Below are 25,608 nucleotides of genomic sequence, written 5' to 3' on the forward strand. Positions count from 1 at the left end.
GAGAACCTGCCCGAGAGGGGCTGGGGCCTGGAGGCAGGTGGCAGCCAGCAGGCCCGGCAGACACCTGCTCTGCGGGCAAGCCCTGCTGTGACTCCGGTGGCCATGGAGCCGGGCCTTGGGGGAGCCCGGGGGGGCCCGCTGCCTACCGCTGACCGGCCCTTCCACAGGGGAAGGGCGAGGACAAACCTTTCCTTCGGGTATTAGTTCAGAAAGAGCCCGTGGCCTGGGAGAGGGCTGGTAACCATGGCAACAGATGTCAACACCGGGTGGCCGGTGCCGCCCCGGCTCCGTCCGCAGGTGTCGGGGTTCTGCAGTTGCTGTTATTTACCCAACTTGGGGTGTTTGGGTGGTGGCCGGGCCCAAACAAAGCTGGGGATGACATAAGACACCTGGCCAGCTCAGGCGCCATGGCAACGGACAGGCCTTCACCTGCCCTCCACCGAGGCCGTTTCAATCCCGCTGCTGTTTGCTCTCGGCCCCAAGGGAGGCAGAGGCAGGAGGGGGCAGGCAGGTCCGGGGGCAGGCAGCCCCCGGCTCCCCTCGGAGGTGTGGGGACCAGGCTGCTGGGAGGCGGCTGATCCAGTGGACGGGTCATGAGGACCCCCTTGCCCTGGACCCCACGGACCTCTCGGGGTCCGGCGTCGGGGACGGGGGCCCGTCTGCCATTGTCACCGCCTCTGTGCTCGGCTGGAGGGCAGGCCAGGCTTAGGACAGCCCCGCGGCCTCATTCCCGGGAGGTGGGGTGGGTGCAGCCCGCCTGGTAGAACGCCACCCCGGGGGGGGGGGGGTGCGGGGGGAGCGGATGCTGCCCTTCCCCCAGGTGCTATCGGCCTTGTAGGTAAGGTGACCAGACGTCCCGCTTTGGGCGGGACAGTCCCGATTTTTAACCATTTGTCCCGTGTCCCGCGGCGTTTTAAAAAAAAGTCCCAGCCAAAACTGGTTTGGCTCAGTGGATACAGCGTCGGCCTGCGGACTGAAGGGTCCCGGGTTCGATTCCGGTCAAGGGCATGTACCTTGGTTGCGGGCATATCCCCGGTATGGGGTGTGCAAGAGGCAGCTGATCGATGACTCTCTCTCATCGATGTTTCTATCTCTCTCCCTTCCTCTCTGTACAAAATCAATAATTTTTTTTTTTTTTTAAGTCCCAAAGATTTAAAAGATTCTTTCCAAAAAGCAGGACTTTTTTAAAACGCCGCAGGACGCGGGACACATTGTTAGAAATCGGGACGTCTGGTCACCTGCCTGTGGGCCGCGCTCCCCCGCGTCCAGAGCGGGGCCTGGCACGGGGCAGGGGCCCTGGGCGCCCGTCCAGGAGGCTCACGCCCGGGCCCTGCCCACAGGCTGCAAGTACAACCAGGTGAACAGCCACTTCCACTGCATCCGCGAGGGCTGCCAGTTCTCCTTCCTGCTCAAGCACCAGATGACCTCCCACGCCCGCAAGCACATGCGCAGGATGCTGGGCAAGAACTTCGACCGCGTGCCCCCCTCCCAGGTGAGAGCCCCACCCGCGGGCCGCCCCTCGCCCCCCCCCCTCTGGGTCCCGCCTCTGCTGCCCGTGCCACCCAGACAGACAGACTGCCCACAGCCCTGCCCAGGGGCCGCCCCCCCCCAGGGTCCCTCCCCTGCTGCCCGTGCCACCCAGACAGACAGACTGCCCACAGCCCCGCCCGCAGGCCGCCCCCCCCCCCCCGGGTCCCGCGCCCGCAGCCAGGCAGCGGGCCGTGCCCCTGGACGGACAGCCTGCCCATAGCCCCGCCCGCAGGCCGCCCCCCGCCCCCGGACGGACAGCCTGCCCACAGCCCGGCTTTCACGGGGCACCCCGCTTCCTTCCAGGGCCCCCCGAGCCTGCTGGACACCGAGACGGATGAGTACATGGACTACACCGGCTGCAGCCCGGGCGCCGTGTCCTCCGAGTCGTCCACCATGGACCGCAGCTGCTCCAGCACCCCCGTGGGCAACGAGAGCACAGCGGCAGGTGAGGGGGCCGGGGCCGGGACACAGCGGGCGAGGGCCGGCCGGGCAGGGCAGAGGGGCCCGGGGAGCTCCCGGCCTCGGCCAGACCCCTCCTCCCACGGCCAGCGCCGCTGAGCCCAAGCTAGGACAGGAGGTTCATGGTCCAGTGGCCTCGAAGGAGGCCAGGCCGGTGTGAGCGGTCTGGGACGTGGGCCATGGAGCCACCGGCTGCCATCCCTACTCGCCGGCATCTGCCCTCGGCCTCGGCTCCCGGGAGAGGCCCAGGCCTGGAGCCATGGAGTGAGCAGCTCAGCCCCAGCCAGGGAGCGGCCCCAGTGCCCAGGGCCGAGGCAGGCGCCGCCCCACCAGCCCCGGCCCCTCTCCTGGCCTCTGCCCCGGCCCCAGCATGATCCCTGGGCCCAGGCCCTGGCCAGGCCCGGGCACGGCTCGCTCCCAGTCTGTTGGCCACTCCTCCCTCTCTTCTCCGTGCTCCTCTCTGCTCCTCACTTGTCCACACATTTTCATATCATACTTGCTTCTACCATTGGGTTTCTCATTTTGGTTCTTTTTTTGTTTGTTTCTTCTTTGTGTTTGTTTTTTTTGTGTGTGTGTTTTGTTTTGTTTGTTTGTTTTCTGCTCTTCTCCACCCTCTCCAGGCTGCCCGGCTCCTCCTCCTCCTCCTCTTCCTCCTCCTGCTGCCTCCGCCCGGGACCCGGCTGCCCGCGTGGCTCCGCAGCCCCCACTGGCTCCGTCCTTCCCCCCGGCCATGCTCCGGGCGCCCCTCCCCGCCCTCCCTGCCCTCCCCTGCCTCTTCTCTCCACCCTGTCTCTCATACTCTCTGCTCAGTGCCACCCTCGGAGCCACCCGGGGCCTGGCCCACCCCCTCGGCGGCCAGCCCGGCTTCCCACCCGTCACTGCCACTCCACCTCCAGTAAAAAGTGACGTCCCCCTAGTTCAGGACGCCGCAGGTAACGCACACGCGCCCTCTGACCCCCAGCCAACCCCCGAGGCCCGGGCTCAGGATGGGCCTTCCTCTGTGGCCTCTGGGCCAAGGTCAGGGACACCCCCGCCCCTCACAGCCCAGCACCCTCCAGACCAGCGAGCCTCGGCTCCACCCGAGCTCGGCTCCTCTAGCTGCTGCTCAGACTGGGCAGGGCACAAGGTCGCCACCAGGGTCCCCTGGGACTCGCTCATCTCCGAGACCGGCCAGAGCCCCAGGAGGCTGTGCCTGCCCCACCCCCTCTTCCTAGGCCAGAGCCTGCCCCCCGGGCCTGGGAGTCCGCCCAGGAGCCTGTCCCCCGGGCCTGGGAGTCCGCCCGGGGCCGGCACAGGGAGGCAGGAGGGTTCTTGGGAAGACTGCAGTGCCTGGACCTGCTCGGGGCTCTGAGGGTCCTGAACCCTCAACCGTGGAGTCAATCAAGAGCCTGGGGGGTTGTGCCCAGGCCGGTGCCGTGCACAATGGCAGAGCCGCCTCCTGGCTCCGGTGTCTGCTGCCCGCGTGGATGGATCGGCCCTCCCTGTCCCTTCACGGAGTTGTCACCGGCCCTGCCTCTCCCTCCATCCAATCTCGCCTCACATGCTGCCTGAGTGCCAGGCCCTGTGCCAGGCCCAGGGGCATGGCCGAGAGCAGGGCGGGGGGTCCCATGTGGCATGCAGCCCGCGAAAAGCTCTGCTGCTGTCGGCATTACCAGACGGAGCCCCGTGAGCTCACCCCCAAAGGGCCCTCCTCACCCACCTGGCTCTCCAGGCCGGCCCTCCCTCGTCCTCCCAGGGCCCCGCCTCCTCGCAGGCCTGGTGTCTCGTCACCTGCTGAGGGTGGTGCCTGGGTCCTGAGTGGACAGTGCAGCAGGGGGGCGCTGTGGGGGCTGGCGTTTGAGGCAGGTTCAGGGGAGTCTGGCAGGCCAGCCGTGTGGGAGGAGCCGGGAGGGTGTCCACCCCCCCCCCCCCCCCCGCACTCTGTGGGGCTCGGCCTGGGGCTTCTCTGCTGGTTCTGGGGTGAGGGAGGGGCAGGGAGCTGTGCAGCCGAGGGACTGGTCTCCCGCCTCCTGCAGCTCTGAGCGTCACTGCCTCCCAGAAAGGGGCAGCCCTGGCAGTGGGGCATCCTGAGTCCAGGATGGGGCTGGGGGTGGGCACAGACAGCACCACCCACCACCGCCTGCGCTGGCTCCAGGCCAGCCATCAGGGACCTGCCTCTCCCAGGTCTCTGGGCGGAGAACCCCAGCAAGACCTGAAGGACCTCTGGTACCAGGAGGCTCTGCCCGGCGCTCTCCGGGGCGAGGAAGTACAGCCCAGAGGCGCCCGGCATCCTTTCGGGAGCGGGCGGGCCCACGCAGGCCGGTGGCCCCGGGGACACGGCCAGCGGCGGAGGAGGGATGCCGACCCTCGTTAGAGGCCGCGGGGATGGCGTCCTGGCCCCCGTGCAACTTGAGTAATTACACTCCGACCTAGATTCCCCCCTCAGCTTCCGTTAGCGCCGGGGCGGCCCTCGCTGCCCACCCAAACCGGCCAGGACGCAGCTGCCACAGCCCCGGGCGGGCGCGGTCCCTCTGCACCAGGGCAGGCGCCTGCGGTCGCCCTGCAGACGTGAGGGGAAGCCCGGCTCCGGGCTTATGGGGGGAGGGGGAAGGGGGAGCCCCCCCCCCCCCCAGGCCCCATACAGCCATGGGAAGACAGGGATTGTCCCTAAACACTGCCTCTGGCCACCGCGATTGACTCGGGACCCTAGTAAGGTGACCAGACGTCCCACTTTTGGCAGGGGAGTCCCAATTTTTAAAAAAATATATTTTATTGATTTCTCACAGAGAGGAAGAGAGAGGGAGAGAGAGTTAGAAACATCGATGAGAGAGAATTATCCATCAGCTGCCTCCTGCACACCCCCTCCTAGAGATGTGCCCGCAACCAAGGTACACACCCCTGACCGGAATCGAACCTGGGACCTTTCAGTCCGAAGGCTGTCGCACTATCCACTGAGCCAAACCAGTTTCGGCGCAGTCCCGATTTTTTAACCATTTGTCCCGCGTCCCGCAGCGGATAGAGCGTCAGTCTGCGGACTGAAAGGTCCCGGGTTCGGTTCCGGTCAAGGGCATGTACCTTGGCTGCGGGCACATCCCCAGTGGGGGGGTGTGCAAAGAGGCAGCTGATCGATGATTCTCTCTCATCGATGTTTCTCACTCTCTATCCCTCTCTCTTCCTCTCTGTAAGAAATCAATACAAATATATTTAAAAAAATAGTAACAATTGGGTCTCCGTACCCTACGCGGGGGGTGGGGTCGCGGGGACGGTGCCCGCGGGGGCGCTGACCTCCCGCCCCTCCCCTGCCCTCCGCTCCCCGCAGGGAACACCATCTCCATGCCCACGGCCTCGGGGGCCAAGAAGCGCTTCTGGATCATCGAGGACATGTCCCCGTTCGGGAAGCGGCGCAAGACGGCCTCCTCCCGCAAGATGCTGGACGAGGGCATGATGCTGGAGGGCTTCCGGCGCTTCGACCTGTACGAGGACTGCCGGGACGCGGCCTGCCAGTTCTCGCTCAAGGTCACGCACTACCACTGCACGCGCGAGAACTGCGGCTACCGGTTCTGCGGGCGCACGCACATGTACAAGCACGCGCAGCACCACGACCGCGTGGACAACCTGGTGCTGGACGACTTCCAGCGCTTCAAGGCCTCGCTGCGCTGCCCCTTCGCCGACTGCCCCTTCTCGGGCGCCAGCACGCACTTCCACTGCCTGCGCTGCCGCTTCCGCTGCACCGACAGCACCAAGGTCACGGCGCACCGCAAGCACCACGGCAAGCAGGACGTGATCAGCGCCGCCGGCTTCCGCCAGTTCAGCTCCAGCGCCGACTGCGCCGCGCCCGACTGCAAGTACAAGCTCAAGTGCTCGCACTTCCACTGCACCCACCCGGGCTGCCGCCACACGGTGGTGGGCATGTCGCAGATGGACTCGCACAAGCGCAAGCACGAGAAGCAGGAGCGCGGCGAGCCGGGCCCCGACGGCCCCGCGGCCCCCGGCCCCGGCCCCGGCCTGGCGGCGGCGGGCGGCCTGGACGGCGCACCGGCCCTGGGCCCCGAGCCGCCCGCGGGCGCCCTGCTCTTCCTGCCGCGGCCGGCCGGCCTGGGCCTGGGCCCGGAGCGGGGCGAGGCGGGCGACCCCGGCCCGCCCGACGGCCCCGCCGCCCGCGACGGCCCCGCGCCCGGCCCCACGCCCGGCCCCGCGCCCGGGGAGTCGTCCCCGGAGGAGGAGGAGGAGGAGGACGAGGAGGAGCCGAACGAGGAGGCGGAGGAGGAGGAGGAGGACGAGGAGGACGAGGATGATGATGAGGACGACGACGAGGAGGACGAGGACCTGCACACCGACTCGGAGGAGTCGCTGCCCGAGGCCGGGCCGGGCGCGCGGAGCCCGGAGCGGGCAGGCCTGGGCGCCCCCGCGGCCCCCGCGCCCGCCGCGCCCGCCGCCGCCGCCTCGCCCTAGCCGCCGCCGGGCCCGGAGGGACGGCCGCCCGCCCGGGGGCTCGCCTCCTGGTTCTTATTGTTATTGATTTTGTAAGAAACGGTATTTATACGTCAAGCTTCCCTCTGTACAGAGCTCGATGTGTGTGGTGGCTCCGGCGTCGGGGCGCCCCAGGCTCGCCCCCCCCGCCGCCCGCCGGTGCTTCCGGACCCCGAGTCCGTCTCAGGGCAGGCGGGGCCCTTGGTGCTCCGGGCCGCCCGCCGCCCGCGCCCGCCGCCCGCCGCCCGCAGCCCGCAGCCCGCCGCCCGCTGCCTGGCCGCGGGGCCGCGTCTGGCTGCAGGTCAGATCTTCTTCAGGGAAATAGGTGCTCTTGTCCGGGGCAGGAGAGGGGAGCGGGGGTCCCCGAGGCCGAGGCGGGCGCAGGCCCCGGCAGCTGCCCCCGGCGACCCTCCCCGGGCCCCACGCCCACGCCCACGCCGGTGGGATTCCTTATTGCTCAGGACGGGGTCGGGTGCTGGGGGTCCCTGGGACCCCCCTACCCGTAACCACCAGAGGCAGCCGCACCTGTAGCATCTGGCAGGCCCTCCCTGGGCCCTGGGGGGGTGGGGGGCAGAAGGCGTCAGCAAGGCGACCCTACGGGACCTGGGAGGAAACCTCATGAATTAGGAGCTCCTGGTCCCTGTGCCCGCCGCAGGCCTGGCCCGGCACCCGCTCCAGAGGGCTGGGGCGCCCCTGGGCCGGCCTGGCGACCGCCCCCCACCAGCCCCGGGAAAGGCTGAGCCAGCCTGGGGTGCCGAGCCCACCAGGTCTCAGCCAGGAAAGATGCGACTGGGGCTTTCCTAGTCAACATGGGGGGGAAATGCAAGAAAGGTGTACAGTATTTTTCCTGTCAAGGTTATTATTCTACACAGAACAAAGAGGAGAGTGCAGGGGGCGGGGGGCGGGTAGGGGTGATTCCCTGTCCGCTGTGGAGCTCCGAGGTGAGACGGTGCGTGGCTCCCGGGCTGCTGGGCGGGTGTCTGCGGCCTCGCCAGCCGAGGCCCCTCCGCCCTCGCACCCCGGAGCCACCGATTCCAGCTTTTCACTTGAATTTTTCCGAGGCCAGAGGAAAGGACTTTTACCATTGATACAAGTGTGTAGTTGACATTTGAGTTTTTCTCAATGGGTTATGTGTGTGGCTTTCTAGGGCTTTTTTCCCCCCCTTTTCTTTCCCAGTTTATTCTTTTGTCCGGGATGCTTCTTTGTTGGTGTTACCCACCCAGATTTGGTTCCCTTTTCAAAACATCCCCCCTTCCTGGAGATGATGTCACCAGGCCCGGCGGCCGGCCTGGCCCGTGGCCATGAGGGTGACAGGGACCCAGGACCGGCCCCTCCTGTCCGCCTCCCCTCCGCTCCGGGCTCCCAGCTGGTCTCCGCTGGGCCCCGAGACGCTGGCCACAGGAGGAGAGGAGGCCCAGTCTGGGGGGAGGCCTGTCTGTCACCCAGAGCCACCTCCCTCCGGGTCTCCAAAGGGGAGCCTGCCCTACGGGGGCCGTAACGTCCTATTTCTTTTTTTTTTTCCGTTTTGTCCTCTGGCCGCCCACAGCCAGAAGCCGGGGTCCTCGGAACTGGAGAGGGAGCGGGGAGGGAGGCCGGCCCGCGGACCCCGGAGTGAGCCCGACTCCCCAGGAACACCGCGTTTCCAGAACAGCCCCGCCAGGCCCCCCCATTCCGCGGGCACCGCGTGTGCCCCGAGCGCTCGCCCAGCCGTGCCGGGCCGCAGACCGCGGAGTCTGTGCAGGAAGTTTTGTAAAGAAAAAAAAAACAAAAACGTTTTTCAATGTAGCAAAATCAAACAAAAACAAACAAAAAAAAAAAGAAAGAAGACGCCGACCTTCGAAGTCTAGCCTTTTGTAACCTTCATATTGCACACTAGGACTATAAGCCATTGCTAGCTCATTTTGAATTTTAATGTGTAACTTTTTTGTTTCATTTTCTTTCTGTGGGGAAAACAATGCTTGATCCACCAATGCTCTTTTTAATGTTTTATAACTATGTATGTGTATATATATAAATATAAAGTAATATGTATGCACATATGTGTGTATATATCTATATGTATATACATATATAGATATATAGAGATATATAGAGAGGTTTTGAGACAAAAAGAAAAAAAAAAAACGCAGAACGTGAGAACCGAACTGAACAGCGTGTGCTCTGATTACTTGAATCTGGTCTCCTCGGCACCTGGTTATTAAGAACTGAATATTTTTCCACTTGAATTTAGTGCTATTAGAAATTTAATATATGTGTTTTATTTATTTGATTTTTTTTTTTTTTTTTGCATGACTGATGCAAGGTTTGACATTTTCACTCAATAAAAACTGGAAAAAAAATATCATCAGGTTATCTTTTATTTTTAAAATCAGCCCAAGCAGCTGGCGGCGACCCAGCCGGGCAGGGTGGCACGGCCCCGCTGAGCTGCGTGTGCCAGGCAGGGAGGAGGGGCGTTGGGGACCCTTCAGCCCTGGAAGAGGTGGGGGAGGACCAGTTTCGCCCTTGGGATGAGGCCAAGTTCCCCAGGGGGCTGGGGGCAGATGGTGGAAGGGGGTGGGGGAGAGGGGGCTTGGGCCCCTCCCTCGGCCCTGCCTGAAGGCCCCACAGGGGACTCAAGCACCTTCGGGCAGAGGCGGTCAGGCTTCCGACAAAGACCCCATGGGCTCCATGAGGTCCCCAGGCCCCCACCCTGGGCAGCCCTCTCCTGTCAGCCAAGGCTCCTGGGCCTCCCCCCTCCGCTCCTTCCTCCTTCCTGCAGGGACCTGCTGGGCCGGGAACGGCGTGTACCCGGATCCCGTCCGGATGCTGGCTCGGCTCCTGCCGGCGGCACGTGGGCAGAGCCGGAGGGGGCCGGTTCCCGGGTGGCACCGGGCGGGGGCCCCTCAGAAGCCCGGGCACACTCTCCTCCTGCTCACTGACCCTGACGCTCCCGCACGGCGGGCGAAACCCCATCCTCTGCCTGTCTCCCAGGCTCTGCCCTGAGCCCACCTCCTTCCGGGGCCCGACCTCCTGGGCCCACCACCTTCTTCCACTGAGGGCGGCTCAGGGCCTGTCACTCCTGCAAGGGCCACACCGCTGTCCGGAGGAGAGGACAGGCTGGAGTCCACCCCGACCCTCCCCTGGGCTGCCTGTCCCGTGTCCGCGGGCCCCCTGCGTGCCCAGCACCCAGCACCCAGCTCCCAGCTCCCAGCTCCCAGCACCCAGCTCCCAGCACCCAGCTCCCAGCACCCAGCACCCAGCTCCCAGCACCCAGCTCCCAGCTCCCAGCACCCAGCTCCCAGCACCCAGCTCCCAGCACCCAGCACCCAGCTCCCAGCTCCCAGCACCCAGCTCCCAGCACCCAGCTCCCAGCACCCAGCACCCAGCTCCCAGCTCCCAGCACCCAGCTCCCAGCTCCCAGCACCCAGCTCCCAGCACCCAGCACCCAGCTCCCAGCTCCCAGCACCCAGCTCCCAGCTCCCAGCACCCAGCACCCAGCTCCCAGCACCCAGCTCACTGCCGTCCCCACCACAGACGCTCCTTCCCGCCGGCCCCACTCCCAGGCCCTTCCCTGCCTCCCCTCTGGAGCACAGCCCACGGGCTATTTACATAAATATGTTTGTAACAGACGCGAAAATATATGCTTCTTTCTGTCTTATTAAAACGTTCAAGTTGGAACTCGCCTATTGTTTGTGGATATCTTGATTCTGTTAAATAAAACAGTGACTAATTTATGGGATAAAACACAAGTTCAACCAATTAAAACCATTACTGGGGCTCTGTGGGCCCGGGCGGGCTGGCAGCCCTCCCGAGGGGCCCGGGCGAGGCGCGGAGCCAGCCAGGCCCCCGCTGCGGGCGGGCGGGGCGGCCGCAGGGCGCCCCCTGGGCACAGCTGCACTCGGGGCAGATGCCCCCAAACTGCCCCCGCCTTCGTTGCCCCAGGTCTTCTGGGCCCCCATGGACCCCAGGAGCCCCCCACACAGCGGACGGGCAGGGCCAGCTTCGAAAGGAGCCTCAGGACCAGGCAGGGCCCTGTGCCAAGCCCGGGAAGGGCACTGGGTCCAGGCGCCCCTCTGAGAAGCCTCAGGGGACAAGGGCCTGCCCCCTGTGCTGACCCCCAGGCACTGCCCCGGACCCCAAGTGCCCACACGCCCACCGGGAGCTGGTGCCGAGCCGGTGCCCTCCGCCCCAGAGGGAGGGCCAGGAGGGAGGGCCCGCCCTGGGCCGGTGCCACCCCGGCGTGCGGAGCGGGCAGGCCCTCACACTGCCTGTGGTTGCTGGGCGCGGTGGGAAACGCAGGAACACATGTTCTCCCCTGGGATTTAATTAGCGGTGGTGTGATGCTCTACACCCAACCTGGGCAGATGTGCGACTCCCGCAGCCTCTTGGAGAGAGCCAGGCCCGGCTGCACAGGCTCAGGCCGCGCTCCGGGCCTGCCCACCCCCACAGGCCCGGCAGGGCTCGGGTGCTGCTAAGCGCTGAGGCCCCAGAGCCTGGCCGGGCCCACCCGGACCCGCAGACAGGGCAGCCCCTCCCCGGCTGTGGGGCCCGCCGGCACGCCCAGGTGGCCCTGGCCGCACAGGTAGCCGTGGCCCAAGGCCAGGGGGCGGGGGACGAAGTGCTGCTGCCCAGGGTCAGGGTCAGGGTCAGGGTCAGGCCTCCAGGGAGGAAGGCGGCAGCAGTCCTGGGATCTTGCTGGGAACGAACAGGGGCCAGGCCTGTGCCACCCCGGGAGGCAAGAGCCCGGAGCCAGCGAGGGCAGGTGTGCACCGTGCGCCCCAGGCCCCTGGGGGGACCCCGGCCCTGCCCTGACTCCCAGCCCATGGGCGGCCGCTCTGGGCGTCCGAGGCATTCGGCTCTCTGACCCCGGGGAACGGCTCCCCAGGGCTCCCAGGGGGGGAGCCGGCACCAGTGCCCAGGACGGAGCGAGAGCCTCAGCCCGGAGCAGGGCGAGGCGGCGTCTCCGTGGGAGATAAACCGCTCCTCGGAAGGCATCCACTGAGTGCTCTCCGAAAGGAAATAGTCCCGACCGGGGGGAAGGCCCCGCAGTGCGGGGAGCGGGGAGAGGCAGCTGGTGCAGGGAGCTGGCACCCTCCCGGCACTGTCTGCCTGGCCGGGATGAGGGTCCGGGGTGGGAATGCCGGTGCAGGAGGAAAAGCAGGGCCGAACCAGTGGCCAGGGCAGGAGGGGGCAGCCAGGACGCGGTCCACCCCAGGTGAGCGCTTCACCTGGAGCTGAGCTCACTCCCCCTGCAGCTCTCCCGGCACCTCTCTCCGCCCCGAGTGTCTCCTTTGGAAGAAACAGCTTTAAACACACCAGGAAACTCCGAGGATTAAGTCAACTCCGAGGACCCGCTGGTCAGGCCCCAGAAAACGTCTCCTGCCCGCCCATCCTCCTGGGCTCTGGGGCAGGGGCTGGGCTGGGGCAGAGGCAGGGAAGGGGCTGGGGCTGGGGCAGGGGCAGGGACAGGGAAGAGGCTGGCACAGGGGCAGGGCTGGGCAGAGAGCTGGGGCAGGGCTGGGCTGGGGCAGGGCTGAGGCAGGGACTGGGTTCTGGGACAGAGCAGGGCTGGGCTGGGCAATCAGCAGAGGAGAGGAGTGCTGGGCCCAGGCCCCAGGCCCACACCTGTGTCCTGGCCGGACACCGAGGGCCAGGAGCCTCTAGAAACCTTCTGCTCCCCGCGGTGGGAGTCCCCACAGACAAGCAAGCCACACAACACGGAAGGAGTTTCCGGCTTTTATTTAGACACAGAGGGAGCCGTGAGCTCAGCCCGAGCACCTGCCCCTGTGGAGCTGCCGGGGCAAGAGGTGTTTACTCCATGCCTGTCCACAGCAGAGCACAGTCTGCAGGCTCAGCGCCCCCTCCCCAGCAGAGCGCCCCTTCCCAGCAGCTGGCTGTGCTGGGCGGCCAGGGACTGCGGGCGCACCGCACCCGCCTGCAGGGCATCGCACACCCGGGCACGGCGGGCGGGGGGCCTGGCCCGGGAGGTGCCCGCGGCCGCCCTGCCCGCTCCCGGCGCGGCCGGCGCTCCCCTGAAGGAGCTTTAGGGAAATACATGGTGATTGAGTGCAATAATCTCCCCGTCCAGAAAGGGCCTGACAGGCCTGCCTGCTGCTCACTTCTGCCCCATTCCAAATATTTTTACCTTATTTGGATGAAATGCATTATTTTTCTAATGAAAGGCTTTTTTTCAAAGGGCTGTTTCCCTCTGTCCAGCGGCTGCCTTTATTAGGCAGCACTCACGCCGTTTTGGGGAGGGGTTTTTCCTCCCTGAATCCAGGCCAGGCGCTCTGTCCTCAAACTCCAACCTCCGCTTGGGACCCGGGTCCGAAGGCCTCGCCCAGGTTTCTCCACGGGAGCCCGGGTGCAGCCGCCGGCCCGGCAGGAGGAGGCACGCTGCGGCCCCTGCCTCCGGGGCGGGAGGCCCAGGGCGGCCAGGCCACGCTGTGCTCCTGTGGCTCCGGCTGTGTCTCCCCAGGCCGTCTGCTCCGGCCACCGTCTGCTCCACCGGAGGACGACCCTCTGGGAAATGAGCGTCTCCAAGCTGGAGGGGGAGACCCCGTGACCGCCCACTCAGGACGGGGTCAGAGGCCGTTCTGTGGACCCGAGGGGGCCTCAGACCCGCCTCCAGCCCTCCGTGGCAGGTCGGCTCCCCTGTCTCGTCCACCACAGGCTGAGGGCCCAGGCGACCAAGCGCCCTGGCTCCTCCGGGGATGGCGGGCGGCGGCGGTGACGCTCATGTCGGCCCTGCTGTTCCCTGGGAAGCGCATGGCGGGGAACAGCCTGCAGGGATGGGCAAGCATCAAAGATAAAACCCGAGGGTCCCGGCTGGGGTGGCTCAGGGGCTGAGCACAACCTGTGAACCACGAGGCCACGGTCTGATTCCTGGTCAGGGCACAGGCCCAGGTTGCGGGCTCGATCCGCACTAGGGGCTGCAGGAAGCAGCCAATCAATGACTTGCTCTCATCGATGTCTCCATCCCTCTCTGGAGTGTGTGTGTGTGTGTGTAAGATGACGCCTGAGGAAGCGGGCCAGGGGATGGACACAGGTCGCCATGACCCGACACCCCCGTGGTGGCCCGGGGCCTGAGTCAGGACGGGTTTGCTGCCAGGGGAGGGGTTGGGCCCGAAGCCCTAGAAAGGGACCTCGGCAGGAGGTGAGATGTTTCTGAGACAAAACAGCCCGAACACGAGTCCCTCAGCCCTGGGCCCTCGGCCTCCTCCCTGGCCAGGCTGCGGGGCCGGCGGTGCAGCAGGTTGGAGGCGGGCGGGGGCTCACCTGGACCCGCAGCCTCCGGAGCCGATGTCCGCACTGCTCCGGCCCAGCCCCCGCAGGCGCAGAGCGCTCCCGGGAAGGAGCCCTGCCGGTCCCTGGGTTCAGGGACGCTGCGCGAAGGGCACAGGGAGCCGGGGAGGGCGAGGGGGAGAGGACCGGGGGAGGAAGAGGCAGCTCCGGGAGCACATGCATCCATTTAAGGAAGGAAGCTCCTCACCCTCAGCAGGTCTATATACAGCACAGACGCTCTCCTCCCGAGCAGTGTCGCCCTCAACACACGGCCGAGGATGAAGCCCTCCAGGCTCCGCGCTTGGCCCCCCACGAACGAGCCCCCATCCCCTACGGGTCCTCCGGGGCTCAGCGGGCCCAGCCTCAGCCGAGACCCCGGGCCCTGGGCACGGGGAGCAGACAGGGAGCCGCAGGCAGGAATTAAATAGTGGCAACTCATTTATTACAATTATGTACAGTCGCATCTCATATTCTCAACCTAAACCTGATCGCACAAATGAACGTGTTTCTGGACCGAAGGACAGACAGGAAGGCCCTGCCGCCTGGCTCCTAGAGCGGCGGCCACAGCTCGCCACGAAGCGGGGACAGTCACAAGTGCGAGTGATTTCACTGGCTGGGAGGACGGGGCCCGGTGGGGCGGGGACGGGCGGCCTGGAAGGCCCGGCTGGAGGAAAGGGCCCCGGGGACAGAGCCCCTGCCCCCCAGCATGAAACGGAGGGAGGAGCCAGGGCGGAGAGGGCGGACAGCGGACAACGGCCACGCTGCTGCCCCCTGAGGGCCAGCGGCCAGGGAGGAGCTACCTCTTGTCATGCACGGTGTTAGGTCAGCTAAGATGCTCAGCAACAGCCTGGACAGGCCTGGGTCCCGGAGCCCAGGCGGGGCCTCGGCCTGCGGGGAGAACAGGTCGTGGCGTCTGTGGGGGGAGCTGAGGAAGCGCAGGCGAGGCTGGAGGACAGAGAGCAGCCGCGGGGGCCAGGTGTGCCCCTCACGCTGCCCGGCCCTGTGCCCCACCTGGTCAGAGCGCCTCCCGAGCCGCGGAGAGCCAGGCCGCCCCCCGTGAGGGACCCGCGGCCTAGTCCCGCTCGCTCTCGTTGCTGGCGCCCTCCGGCCGCCGCTCCACCTGCTCGTTGATCTGCCCGTCCCCGCCCCGGCGGTCCTCCCGCTGCACCTCCAGGCAGTCCTCCTCGTCCACGTGGCTCACGTCCTCGTCCTCCTCGTCCTCCTCGTCCTCCCTCTTCTCCTCCTCGCCCTGCACCTCCATCCTCACCTGGCCCTTGACGTCCACCACCCCCTCGCCCTCCTCCTGGGCGCCCAGCAGGTGGTAGGCGGCCGTGGAGCCCTCGGGGCTGTGGCCCTCCTTCACGGGCGAGGACGACGCGGACTCGTTGCTGACGGGCGAGATGTCGCTGCTGCTGTGGTGGTTCACGGCGGCCGGGCTGGAGGGCGACGTGGACTTGACCGGGATCTGCCAGGAGGGGAGCTTCGGGGCGGACGGGGAGGGAGGGAACTGCCTCCTGGCGGTAGAGGGAGGAGAGGGCGGCGTCATGACCACATCCTGGGGCTCCCACCCGCAGCAGAGCCACGCCCTCCCCCTCCCCCAGCCCCAGCCCCAGCCCCACTGAGCCGGGGACAGAAACCAGCCGGTCAGCACCTCCCTCCCGCTCCCTCCGCTCGGACCCACGGCCTCAGGAGCTGGAGCAGCTAAGACGGAAGCAGAGACGCCTGGGCTGCCCACAGAGTGCCCTGCCCACTCGGGGGGCCTCCTGGGCCCTCCTCACAGCTGGCAGCACCCCCCGCCCCGGGGCCTGCCAAGCCCTGGAGCCTGTTCCCTCCTGGTCCTGACGTCATAATCCCCGCCTCCAGCGGGAGGGGGGGGGTCCCCCAAACACCTGGGCCTCGGACTCTAACGTGTCCACGGCTCTGCATGGGAGTGCCGAGGGGGGGGGGGGGCGCACTGCTCCGGGTCGACACATCAGAACAGAAGGGAGGCCTGAGGCGCTTTCTTAGAAAACCTCGGCACTCCACACTCCTACCCGCTCCCGCCCTGGGCGCCACGCCAGCAGCCAGACAGACCAAAGCCAAGTCTGGGAGGGACCGGGAGGTCAGGTCCTCCTGGCGGCGGCCTGGGAATCGGGCTCCAGGAGGGCAGCCTGTGCCTGAGCCTCCTGGCTGCCCAGCACCCAGCACCGGAGCCCCGGGGCGAGCACACGCCACGGCCAGGGCAGCCAGCGCCATGGAGGCGAAGGAGAAATTCAACTGGCAGCTTTCTTGGCTCCAACGTTAGCCAGCACCTGCTCTGTCCCCAGGTTAGCACCACAGAGGTTTCCCTAATGACACTCCAAGCTCACCCCTCTCTCAAGGCCAAGTTCTTGTCTTCAGAGAAGGCCTGGGAGGAGGCGGCTTGGAGAGCTCGGTCCTCAGTTAGGGGCCCATCCTTGGCTCTAAGTTAAGGGCCAGCTTGTGCCTTCATACTGCCTCCCATGGCCCCCCTAAACCCCGAGCCTGCAGAGGAGGTGGCCAACCAACCTGTGTCCCAGGACACAGGCCTTTCACTTTTAAAACCAGACGGTCCCTGCTCTGGCCGGTATGGCTCAGTGGTTGAGCATCGACCCATGCACCAGGAGGTCACTGGTTCCAGTCAGGGCACATGCCCCAACTACGACTCAATCCCCAGCAGGGAACGTGCAGGAGGAAGCTGGTGAATGACATTTCTCTCTTATCGATGTTTCTCTCTCCCTGTCCCCTTCTCTCTCTAAAATCAATAAAAAACATGAAAAAAATAAATAAAGCAGCTAGTCCCTGACCAGCCAGAGTGGTCAGTTGGTTGAGCGCTGCCCTGTGCACCAGCAGTGCCGGTTTGAGTCCGTCAGGGTTGCAGGTTCAATCCCGACGGGCCATGTACAGAAAGCTACCGATGGATGTTTCTCTCTCACATGCATGTTTTTCTCCCTTCCTCTCTCTAAGCACCCCTCTGGTGGGCTCAGGAGGTGCCATCACTGCGGGGGGCAGCAGAGGGTGACCACAGCTGAGGGTGGGGAGGCAGGAGTGCGTCTGCCCCCCTGGAACCGTAAGACCCTCCCAACTAAGGTCCGACCTGCTGCGGGGACCGTCTCAGGCCCAGCTGGACTCGGGCAGAGGAGGTGGCCTGTCTGAGGGACGCTGGCTCTCCTCTGCCCAAGGCCGTGCTCTCCCTGACCACGCCTGGCGGGGCCGAGGAACATGTGGTTCAAAACTCTGGTGGGCGCTGCGGCCTGTCAGGAGAGGGTGGAGGGGCCACTGGGGACGGAAAGGGGAGGCTCCAAAGACCCCACAGCTCAGCCAGGGCCTCCGGGGAGATGCACCCCCTCCCAGCAGCTGGTCCAGCCATGCCCCCTCCCCAGGCCCAGGCTGAGCCAGAGCACAGGCCCCGCCTCCCCGCGCCTACCGATTCAGAAGCAGCCCTTTCAGGGAGTTAATTTCCGACTTGAGCTCATTGATGTTCTGGGACTCCAGGATCCAGTTGGTGGAGGTGGTGGCCTGCAGGTCAAAACACGGGAGAACAAGGATCAGAGTGGCACCCTCACCCCACCCCGCCCGTGGAGATAGGTGGCTGGGGCGATGGGCAGGGCTGGGCCTGGGAGACCCCGGGCATGTTCGGGGGACCAGCCTCGGAGGTTCTGCCGCTGCCCGTTCAGGGCTCTGCCTGCCTGCGTGTCTGTTTAATGAAATACTGAGGAATCATGACATGTATTCAGGTGTAGAAATGGTCATATAAAATAGAATGACACGATGACAAGAGAGCCTGTGTCATTTAGGGACACAAACCGAAGTGTTTGCTCTGTGATCTGAGGAGCCGTCTGGGGTGGGGGTGCGGGCAGAGCTGAGGCAGGACGGGCTGAAGAGGCAGCGGCGCTGGGCAGGGGCCCGTGGGTCGCTGTGCGGTGCCTCCATTGTGTGTCAGAAATGTTCCATTAACACAAAACTCATCAAATAAATATCCACCTCTGCACCAGCTACCCTCCACCCAAGCCCTCCCCCCCGCAGAAAGCACACCACCCAGAGGAGAACGGGGGCTGAGACAGCGCACCTGCCCCCGCAGGTACCAGAGGCCGGAACCCGGAGCCTCTGAGGGTCAGGCAGCGGAGGGAGAGACGCTGTCCTAGGACTGCATGTGGCGCCCTGCCCCGAGGAGGCCCAGGGAGGGAACAGCCGTGCCTCTGACAAACGCCCCCCTCCCCACACCTCTCCCTTGGATGCCGTTTCCACGTAAACTTCAGAGGCCGCCTGCCCGGCAGATGGGCCGGACGGACGGAGGAGGAAGTCACGGTGCCCAAAGGCACTGCCGTGGCCCCGCCGCCTGTGAAGTGTTTATGGGCCGTCCCAGGGTGGTGGCCTCAGGTGTGTGGCCGGCATCCAGGGCGAGAGGCCACCGAGGTGGCGGCAGTGCCCCGGTGAGCCGTGCGAGGCCCCGTTCCCTGACCCAGGAAACCCCGGCGTGAGGCCAGGAGGACGCGGGGGTCCAGGCTGGCGGGGGGGGGTGGGGGGGGGCCCTGGGCCTCTGACATGGGGACACCTTTGCAGGGAGGAGGCTCAGCGGGCCGCAGGGCCGGGAGGAAAAGCCGGCGTCTGAGAGCAAGCGCGTGCGAACACCCACCTCCCCACACGCTCCCTGGGGGCCCGCTCCAGACCACCAGGCAGCGCGGGCCGGAGCCACTGTTCTGGCTTCTCCGCAGCCTGAAACCATAGCAGCCCGTTAACAAGGGAGCAATTTCCACTCTCCGGCCGCGGCGGACTCAGATTTCCAAACGCATGTGGTGCCAGATGCCAGGATTTAGAAATAAAACCTGACATCTGGGGCTTTTTAGCCAGTCTCTTTAAAAACAGTTGTGGAAAAGTCCCAGCCTTCAGTTTTATGTTGTTTTTTAATTACTTAATGCTCTTCTTTTTAATTTTTCACAGTGCTGCAGCAGGAGCTTGGAGGCCAGATATAAAAACTTACATTACAGCTGAGAAAACAGGGCTCCGAGTCCTTGGTTTATGGGGCAACCAGTCTCCACACATATGGTTTAGGAACCGAACCAGGAGCCCCACTTCCGTCCAGCAGAGAATGGGTGAGAGGGGCCGGGGCACGTGGGGCCATCGGACAAACAGGCACAAACACTCAGGCTCTCAGCCACTCGGCACCGTCCTGGCCCCCCCTCTTAAAATGCAACATGTGGTCCTAATCTTAATGGTGAAGGCCTGAAAACAGTTTTCCAATTTCCGGAATGGCTTCTGGCCACGGGCAGGCCGCCGCTCCGAGATGACAGAGGGTCGCGGGCGGGGCTCACCGGCCTCTGGTGCTTTATGGGCCACCGGCCCCTGGGGCACTCGGTGGCTGGAGGTGGCCACCGGCAGCGGCGCCACCTGAGGAGGAAGTACAGGCAGCCCCCCTCCGTGGGGGACCTGAGCAGGGGGATCTCGGGGACCCTCTTCACAGGAGGCACCAGGTCCCATGGGAAACGGAAAGAGGCCCATTTTGCTGGCTTTTACAAATGCGGAGATTGAGTGCTGGCTGACACCTAGTGCACCGGGGTGGCCCCCTGGGAGAGCCCCCAGAGTGGGATCCTTACAGCACTTGGGGGGGGGGGGGGGGCGCGCGCAGAAGCAGCCAGAAAGCAGCCACTGGGCCACTGTCTCCTGGGCCTGATGCCTCGGGGATGACCCTGTCACACGCCCACAGACCCCAAGTCAGAGCCTGACACCCTGGAGCTGGCTGCAGCCAGCCCTGTTCTAAGCATGCCAATGAAGGAGGTGCTCCACTTTACAGGTGAGGACACTAAGACCAGAGAGGTTAAGTGACCTGCCTGTGGTGGCACAGCTAGCATGTGGCAGGGCGGATTTTAACCCAGGCGGTCTGACCCCAGGTCCGATATGACTAAGACAGCTTCGGATTCCGGAGTGAGACATGGAAACGGCCCGTCCCTTCCAGTGGGCACTACCTCCCTGGGAGGTTGCCTTACCCCGCAACCTGGGTTTTAAGAACCAGGGCCTCACCGCAGAGTTTGGCCCAGTGCGTCTTGGCAGCTGTGACCTGTGACCTAACAGGCAAGTGGAGACTGTTCTGTGTCAACACCACCGGCCTCAGAGGGGCATGTGCGCCCACAGGAGGCCCCCGGGGAGGTGCCAGGCGACAGAAGGACAGCCGCCGCGCAGTCAGAGGGAGAAAAGACCATGTCAGACCCCACGGAAAGCGGCGAGTGGGCAGAAAGGACTCGAGTGAAGAGCCGGTCAGGGCGCACCTGGGGGCCGGGGTCAGGGCCAGTACCTTGGCTGTGGCCAGTTCGTGGGCGAGTTCCTGGACCTTCTGCTGCTGCTGGAGGAGCAGCTCCTGGACGGAGGCCAAGGTCACCTGTAGCTGAGTCACTGCGAGAGAAGAGCAGTGGCATCTGTTACATGACACACACAGAGTCTCCTCCTTAACATGTCCCCACCTAAAGCTGCGGCGTCTGAATGGTCTGCACACACCCAGCCAGGCATGTCCCTGCTCTGGGTACCCCACCTGCCCTACATCTGCCTGCATCTCTGTCATCTGCCCGCTGTGTCATTGTCTGTGGCCAACACACAGCCATCCAACCTCGCCCCTCTGTCCCACCTGCTGCTGACCCGCCCGGCTCCGGCTTCAGGAACGTCCGCACCCCGGCCGCAGCGTGTCCTGCGGCACCCCACCATCTCCAGCCCCGGAGACGGCCTCAGTCCCACCCCTCCAGGATGGCTGAAGACTGCCCATCCCCGGGCCCCGCTGCTCCTCCGCCCTCCCCACCCAACCCCGAGGTGTGGAGCTCCCAGTCCCGTGGCCTTGTCGGGGCCTGGGGCCACCGCGCTGCAGGAATCTGAGGCCCGCCTGAGTTTTTAGATTCAGAGCCTCCACCTAGTAAACAAGTTCATCCAGGAGAAGAGCCACCTCTGGCGCGACAGGTCCCAGCTAATCTGGACCATCGTCGGGGCGCCGGGTGACGCACGCGCGCCCCGGGGAGTCGATGACAGAGGAGGTGGCCGGGGTGCCGGGAGCCGCAGTAATTACAGCCTCTCTTGACCCTGTGTCGGATTCTTAGAGGGAAGGGGGAAAATCGCTGAAAACCCCCCTGAAAACCTCACAGAAGCAGAAATTAAAAATGAACTTTACAGCCCTTAGAAAGGCTGTCATTTTATTCCCCTTATTAATATTCTGAGGTTGGGAGCCTTTCCGTAAAAACATAATTAATTGAGGCCGCGCCGACAGTAAACAAGCAATTTCAAATTAAACCGAAATGACGGCGGCTTCATTTGCAAATGTGAACAGATTCTCAGAGCAGATAAATGAAGTCACCACATAAAGTGGAGACGGAGCGGAGGGAGGGGCCGAGCAGGGCTGTGCGGGGAGCTCTGAGGGGTGACTTGATGGAGTCATTAATCTTTACCTGTCTGTGCCACGCTGCCACTCAGCTCCGAGAGGCTCGCCTCCATCCTCTCCAGTTGCTTCCTGTCCTCTCGGCCGCCCATGATGAGGGGGAGCAGGTATTTCTACAAGAGGCGGGTGGGCGGGAGGGGTGCGCACTGGGGTTATTGTCCAACAACCTCTCATCCTGCAGACCAGCCCGCGTGCCGGCACGCCCAGGTTTGGAAACGCTAAGCAAACACGTCCATGAACGAGGTATCCAAACGCCACGAGGCTGGTCCCAACCAGGTAAACTCCTGTCTGAATAAGGCCAAGGACCAGGGAACAGGGACCAGTAAACCAACTTGATTTATTCTCATGAAACACTTTTTTGGTTCTTTTATTTAGTTCCTTAATGGTGTTATATAAACTCTCTCTGTATCAAACATATGCAAACTGTGCTGTGAAAGTGGTGAGAGAAAAATATAACGTGACCTCCAGGAGGAGTGGGGGAGGAACATCTCACACTTCCCTGAGCCTCTGACAGTCCGAACCGTGCGAGCGATTGTCCGTTCAGAAACTAGCGATAACAGTCCGGAAGGAAGAAGTTACTGAGAGGCTAGATGAGACCTACAGCAGGTGTCTGGGTGGCTGGTTCCGTCACCAGGGATGAGACATGGATGTCCACGGCCGTCGGGAGGGCTCACCTTGGCCTTTCTCTAGACTGAGCCTTGACTCCTCAGAACACTCTTCCTCCAGCTCCGAGCCAGACCATCAGATTCCCCAGAACTGAGGCCAGGGCGGAAGGGAGAGGAAGACCACCAACTGGAGAAACTGGCCCCCGGAAAAAGCGCAACCGAGAGGAGCCCCCGAATGGGGAAACAGACTGGGAGGATGAGGTGGGGGAACGTTCAGGAAGAAGGCTGTGGGCAGCTTGGGAGAGCTGAGGAGAGGACACGCGCTCTGACATCCAGGAGCTCAGGCCCGGCGCCCTCCCGGGGCAGAGCTGAGGCCAACGCCGCCGCCGCCGCCGCCGCCCGGCAGCCTGGCAGCCGCCGGTGGGCGCGGGCGGGCGGGTGTGGACACTGGCTGGCGGGACCAAGGAGAACGCTGGTTCTCAGTCCACTTGGGCCCCCGAGTGGACAACAGACAGCAGCTTCCCATTAAGGGCCTGCTGGGGGCAGGAGTCTCTCCCGGGCTGCGGGGACGCGCTCCGGGGCAGCTCCCGAGCGGAGAGGTGATCCATCTCGCGCTCAGCACTCTGTTCTGCAAGTGCTTCCAGCCAGGAGGCCCTGCCTGGGCGGCCGCAGCTCCAGTGTGAAGACTTCATATCACAAAAGCCAGGAAGTTCTCATACGTGTAACGAACTGCAGGTTACATGTCTGAGATCAGAAATGCCAGGGGAAGCACACATAACCACCCCAGCCTACACCTCCGGGTGTTTATAAACGTCTCCTTGTTCCCTTTAAAGAAACCATTAGCAGGTGTTTTAGAAATTCTCCTGTCACCACTGGGACTGACTCCCACGTCTCTCTCCTTCTCTCTGCAGAGAACTGACCCTGCTGCCCGGGCCCAGGGCCCGCCGCCCGGGCCGCGGTGGTCGGCGTGAGCGCAGCCTGGACGTCCGGGAGGCCCTGTCCTTGCGGTGCCCGCGCTCAGACGGAAAGCCGCTTCCCGCGCAGGCGAAGGGCAGGCATCGGGTCGGTGCGGGGGAGGGGGTCACACAACTGTCCCGGCGCAGAACAGTTTGCTTCCGCATTTCTGACGTGGAAATTTCCAGCTTCAAGAACAGATATCACACCGGGGGAAAGTATTCTGCTACAGCCCTGTCATTAGCTACTGAGTCAATCAGTAAGGATCCTAGTGCCATGCTGGAGCGTGGCTCCCGTGCTAAAAGCTACGTGTGGGGGAGCACGTGGCCTTGGAAGGAAGGCTCTTCTCTCCGGACCAGGAGGGGGCGAGCCCTCTGCCCTGGCTGACCCTCTGTCTCTGGGGGCCCGGCCGGCGCTGCATCTTCTAGAAGAGACTGTGCTCCCCGTCAGTTAGTGCCTGGCCCTGCTATCGGGCGGGAGTGCTCCCTCACTCTGCAGCTCTGCTTCAGCAATGACCTCTGCACCCGAGGGCTGACTATGGGGTCTGAGAAATCCCGGATTTACATGGATACCAACACAGTTCATGGGAGACAAAAGGCAGATCCCATGATATGATACACTGAGATGCTCAAAGCTGGTTTTAAATAGCAGGTAGAAAAAATGGCATGGAAAGCACTTCCTACGTGCCAGCCACAGCACTCTCCAAAGCAGCACCTTGGAGCTTCACAACTGCCTCCTGAGGTAGGTTCTATGCCCCCATTTTACAGATGCGACCACTGCGCCTGCGGTCACACCACCATCACATGGCAGAGCGGGATGCAGCACAGGCAGCGGGGCTCCACGGGCCAGCTCTCGGCCACGGTCACTGCCTCTCCCCTGGAGGGCTGCCTCTCACACGCCGGCACTGTCTTGGCACAGCCACCCTGGAGAGATGCCACGGCAGGACGTGGACTTGAACCTCCAGAGTGTGTTGGCTGGAACATGCTGCCTCTGCCCATGCCAGGCCGAGGGCCTCTACGCAGGTGAAGCTGGGAGGGGGCAGAACGGCTGAATGCCAAGGGCCATGAAGGGAGGACCTACCTTGTAGAGCTGGTGAAAGCCGAACGCGATGCCCGCCATGATGACAGCCAAGGCACTGTAATCCCTCCATCGGGAACCCACGGGGCCTGCGGGTGGGAGAGAAGGCGTGTCAGGAGAAGGGGTACATGCGTCCCTCCCGGGGCGGGGGAGAGCCAAGGGCTCCGTGTCCTCATCTCAAAGGACCGGCGACTCCCCTGCGGGAGACAGTGTGATATCAGGGACACGGGGGCTGCGTCTCCCCCCCTTCCCGGCCTCAGGACCAGCTGCCCAGGGCGCACCTGCTGCGGGGCCTGCAGGGAGCTACGTCCCGGCGGGGAGGCAGGTGCAGAGGCAAGCCGAGGACCGAGGGACGGTGCCGCTCGCAGGCAGGAAGGATCCGGAGGCTGCCACGCGCACACAGATGTGCATAAGTGCACGTCCACACGCCCTGCCACAGGCAGGGCTCAGCTAAGTGCTCAGACGCGAGGGGGCAGGGGGACTGTGTGCCCCAGTGTGGGGGCACGGGCCGAGGCAGTGGTGATGAGGTCTCTGCCCAGTCTTACCCTGCTCTCCCGCTGACCCGGCGAAGAGGAAACACCCACAGAGGATGGAACGAGCTCACTCCAGAGATGCGGAGGCCAGACAGGGAGATGGGGGGGGGGGGGGGGGTGGCAGGCAGGGGTCGGGGTCCTCGCAGGTTCGGAGGAGGCCTGTGCTGAGACCGCCGGGTCCCAGGGGAAAACGGGCACGAGCAACTGCAAAGGTAGCTGCCCTCTGCTCAAAGGACAAACGGTGGCCAGTGCGGACGGCAGCATCTGGGCCTGAGCACGGGGGGAGGGCTATCCTGGCGGACAGAGCCCAAGGACAGAGGGACCAGTAAGCCTGGGGAGCACGGAGGGCGGGCTGGGGGAGAGCGGGAAAGGGTGTGGGCACATGGGAGAAGGGGCTGCTGACATGCAGCCGTCTGGGGTCCAAGTGGCAAAGACGCCCGGGGGCGAGGGAGTCTCTGTGACCACCACACCCTCCCCTCCGCCGCCTCCCTCCACAGTGCCGTGTGGCCCAGCCCGAGGCTCCTGCACAGAATGTCATCCGCAGGGGACCTCCCGCAGCTGGACGGCCCTCTTTGGCTTTCCAGTTTCCAAACAGGAAGCACACACATGGTCTAAGCGCGAGGCAGCAGAAGTCTGCTCCATGGGCTCCCCCACCAATGGCGGCTGCTGATCGTGCCGTTTATCTGCCGGAGAATTTTTGTGCACATAGAAGGCAACACAGAGTGTTTTATTCTCCTTCTCTCCTTCCCCTATTTCTCGTCTTTCTTTCTCTCCTACGGCCGCTCAATATTCCATTTAACCGGTTCCCTCCGATGGACGCTTAGGCGGTTCCAGTCCTTCCCTACTTCCCGCGATGCTGCCTGCCACCAGCAACCATGTTCACACCTCACCACGCATGCGCATACAAGCACATGTGTGGCCGTGGACATGGGGAGGCCGGGGCAGAAGTACACACACCTGCACCTGAGGGACCCAGCCCCATCCACGCGCCTGCTCCCTCACGGCCACTGGCAGTGGGCTCGGCACACCTGGAGATTTCGGCCAGTGCAGGAGCGGGAAGCAGTGCTTCCGTGTTCATCTGCATTACCCTGCTGGGACCCAGGACAGTGTCCTTTCATCGCTATTTCCCTGTCAGTGTACTCTACCAGTGCCATGCTTTTCTACTCCATCTCTGTATCAATTCACAGAAACTTTTTACATAGCCGGGAAATGAGCCTCTGCCTTTTTGTTTATTTTTTCCTGACTGTGCTTATGGCGTTTGTGGCAGCAGGTGGCTTTCATATTTATATAAATCCGGCCGTCTACCCTTCCACGGTGCTGGGGTCTGGAC

At 64.3% G+C, this 25,608-nt stretch overlaps 2 protein-coding genes across 6 annotated transcripts in view; one reads left to right on the forward strand and one right to left on the reverse strand.

Moving 5' to 3' along the window:
• Window positions 1–8,763, forward strand: part of CASZ1 (castor zinc finger 1) — a 150,436-nt gene extending 141,673 nt beyond the window's left edge. For 3 of the 4 annotated variants that reach the window (XM_084875272.1, XM_084875273.1, XM_084875271.1), the window contains 4 exons: window positions 1,341–1,492; window positions 1,834–1,975; window positions 2,610–2,921; window positions 5,288–8,763. In XM_084875272.1, coding sequence (XP_084731398.1) covers window positions 1,341–1,492; window positions 1,834–1,975; window positions 2,610–2,921; window positions 5,288–6,420 — 1,739 coding nt within the window. In that variant the 3' untranslated portion in view covers window positions 6,421–8,763. The remainder of the gene's footprint in view (window positions 1–1,340; window positions 1,493–1,833; window positions 1,976–2,609; window positions 2,922–5,287) is intronic. The other variant, XM_084875274.1, reaches the window with a different exon arrangement.
• A 5,358-nt stretch (window positions 8,764–14,121) lies between these two features.
• Window positions 14,122–25,608, reverse strand: part of PEX14 (peroxisomal biogenesis factor 14) — a 126,020-nt gene continuing 114,533 nt past the window's right edge. For both annotated transcript variants that reach the window (XM_084875367.1, XM_084875366.1), the window contains 5 exons: window positions 23,749–23,834; window positions 21,120–21,222; window positions 19,988–20,085; window positions 17,126–17,217; window positions 14,122–15,215 (listed from right to left, as the gene is read on the reverse strand). In XM_084875367.1, coding sequence (XP_084731493.1) covers window positions 14,774–15,215; window positions 17,126–17,217; window positions 19,988–20,085; window positions 21,120–21,222; window positions 23,749–23,834 — 821 coding nt within the window. In that variant the 3' untranslated portion in view covers window positions 14,122–14,773. The remainder of the gene's footprint in view (window positions 15,216–17,125; window positions 17,218–19,987; window positions 20,086–21,119; window positions 21,223–23,748; window positions 23,835–25,608) is intronic.

This window comes from Pipistrellus hanaki (assembly GCF_964339955.1).
Source record: "Pipistrellus hanaki genome assembly, chromosome: 2".
Taxonomy (NCBI): Eukaryota; Metazoa; Chordata; class Mammalia; order Chiroptera; family Vespertilionidae; genus Pipistrellus; species Pipistrellus hanaki.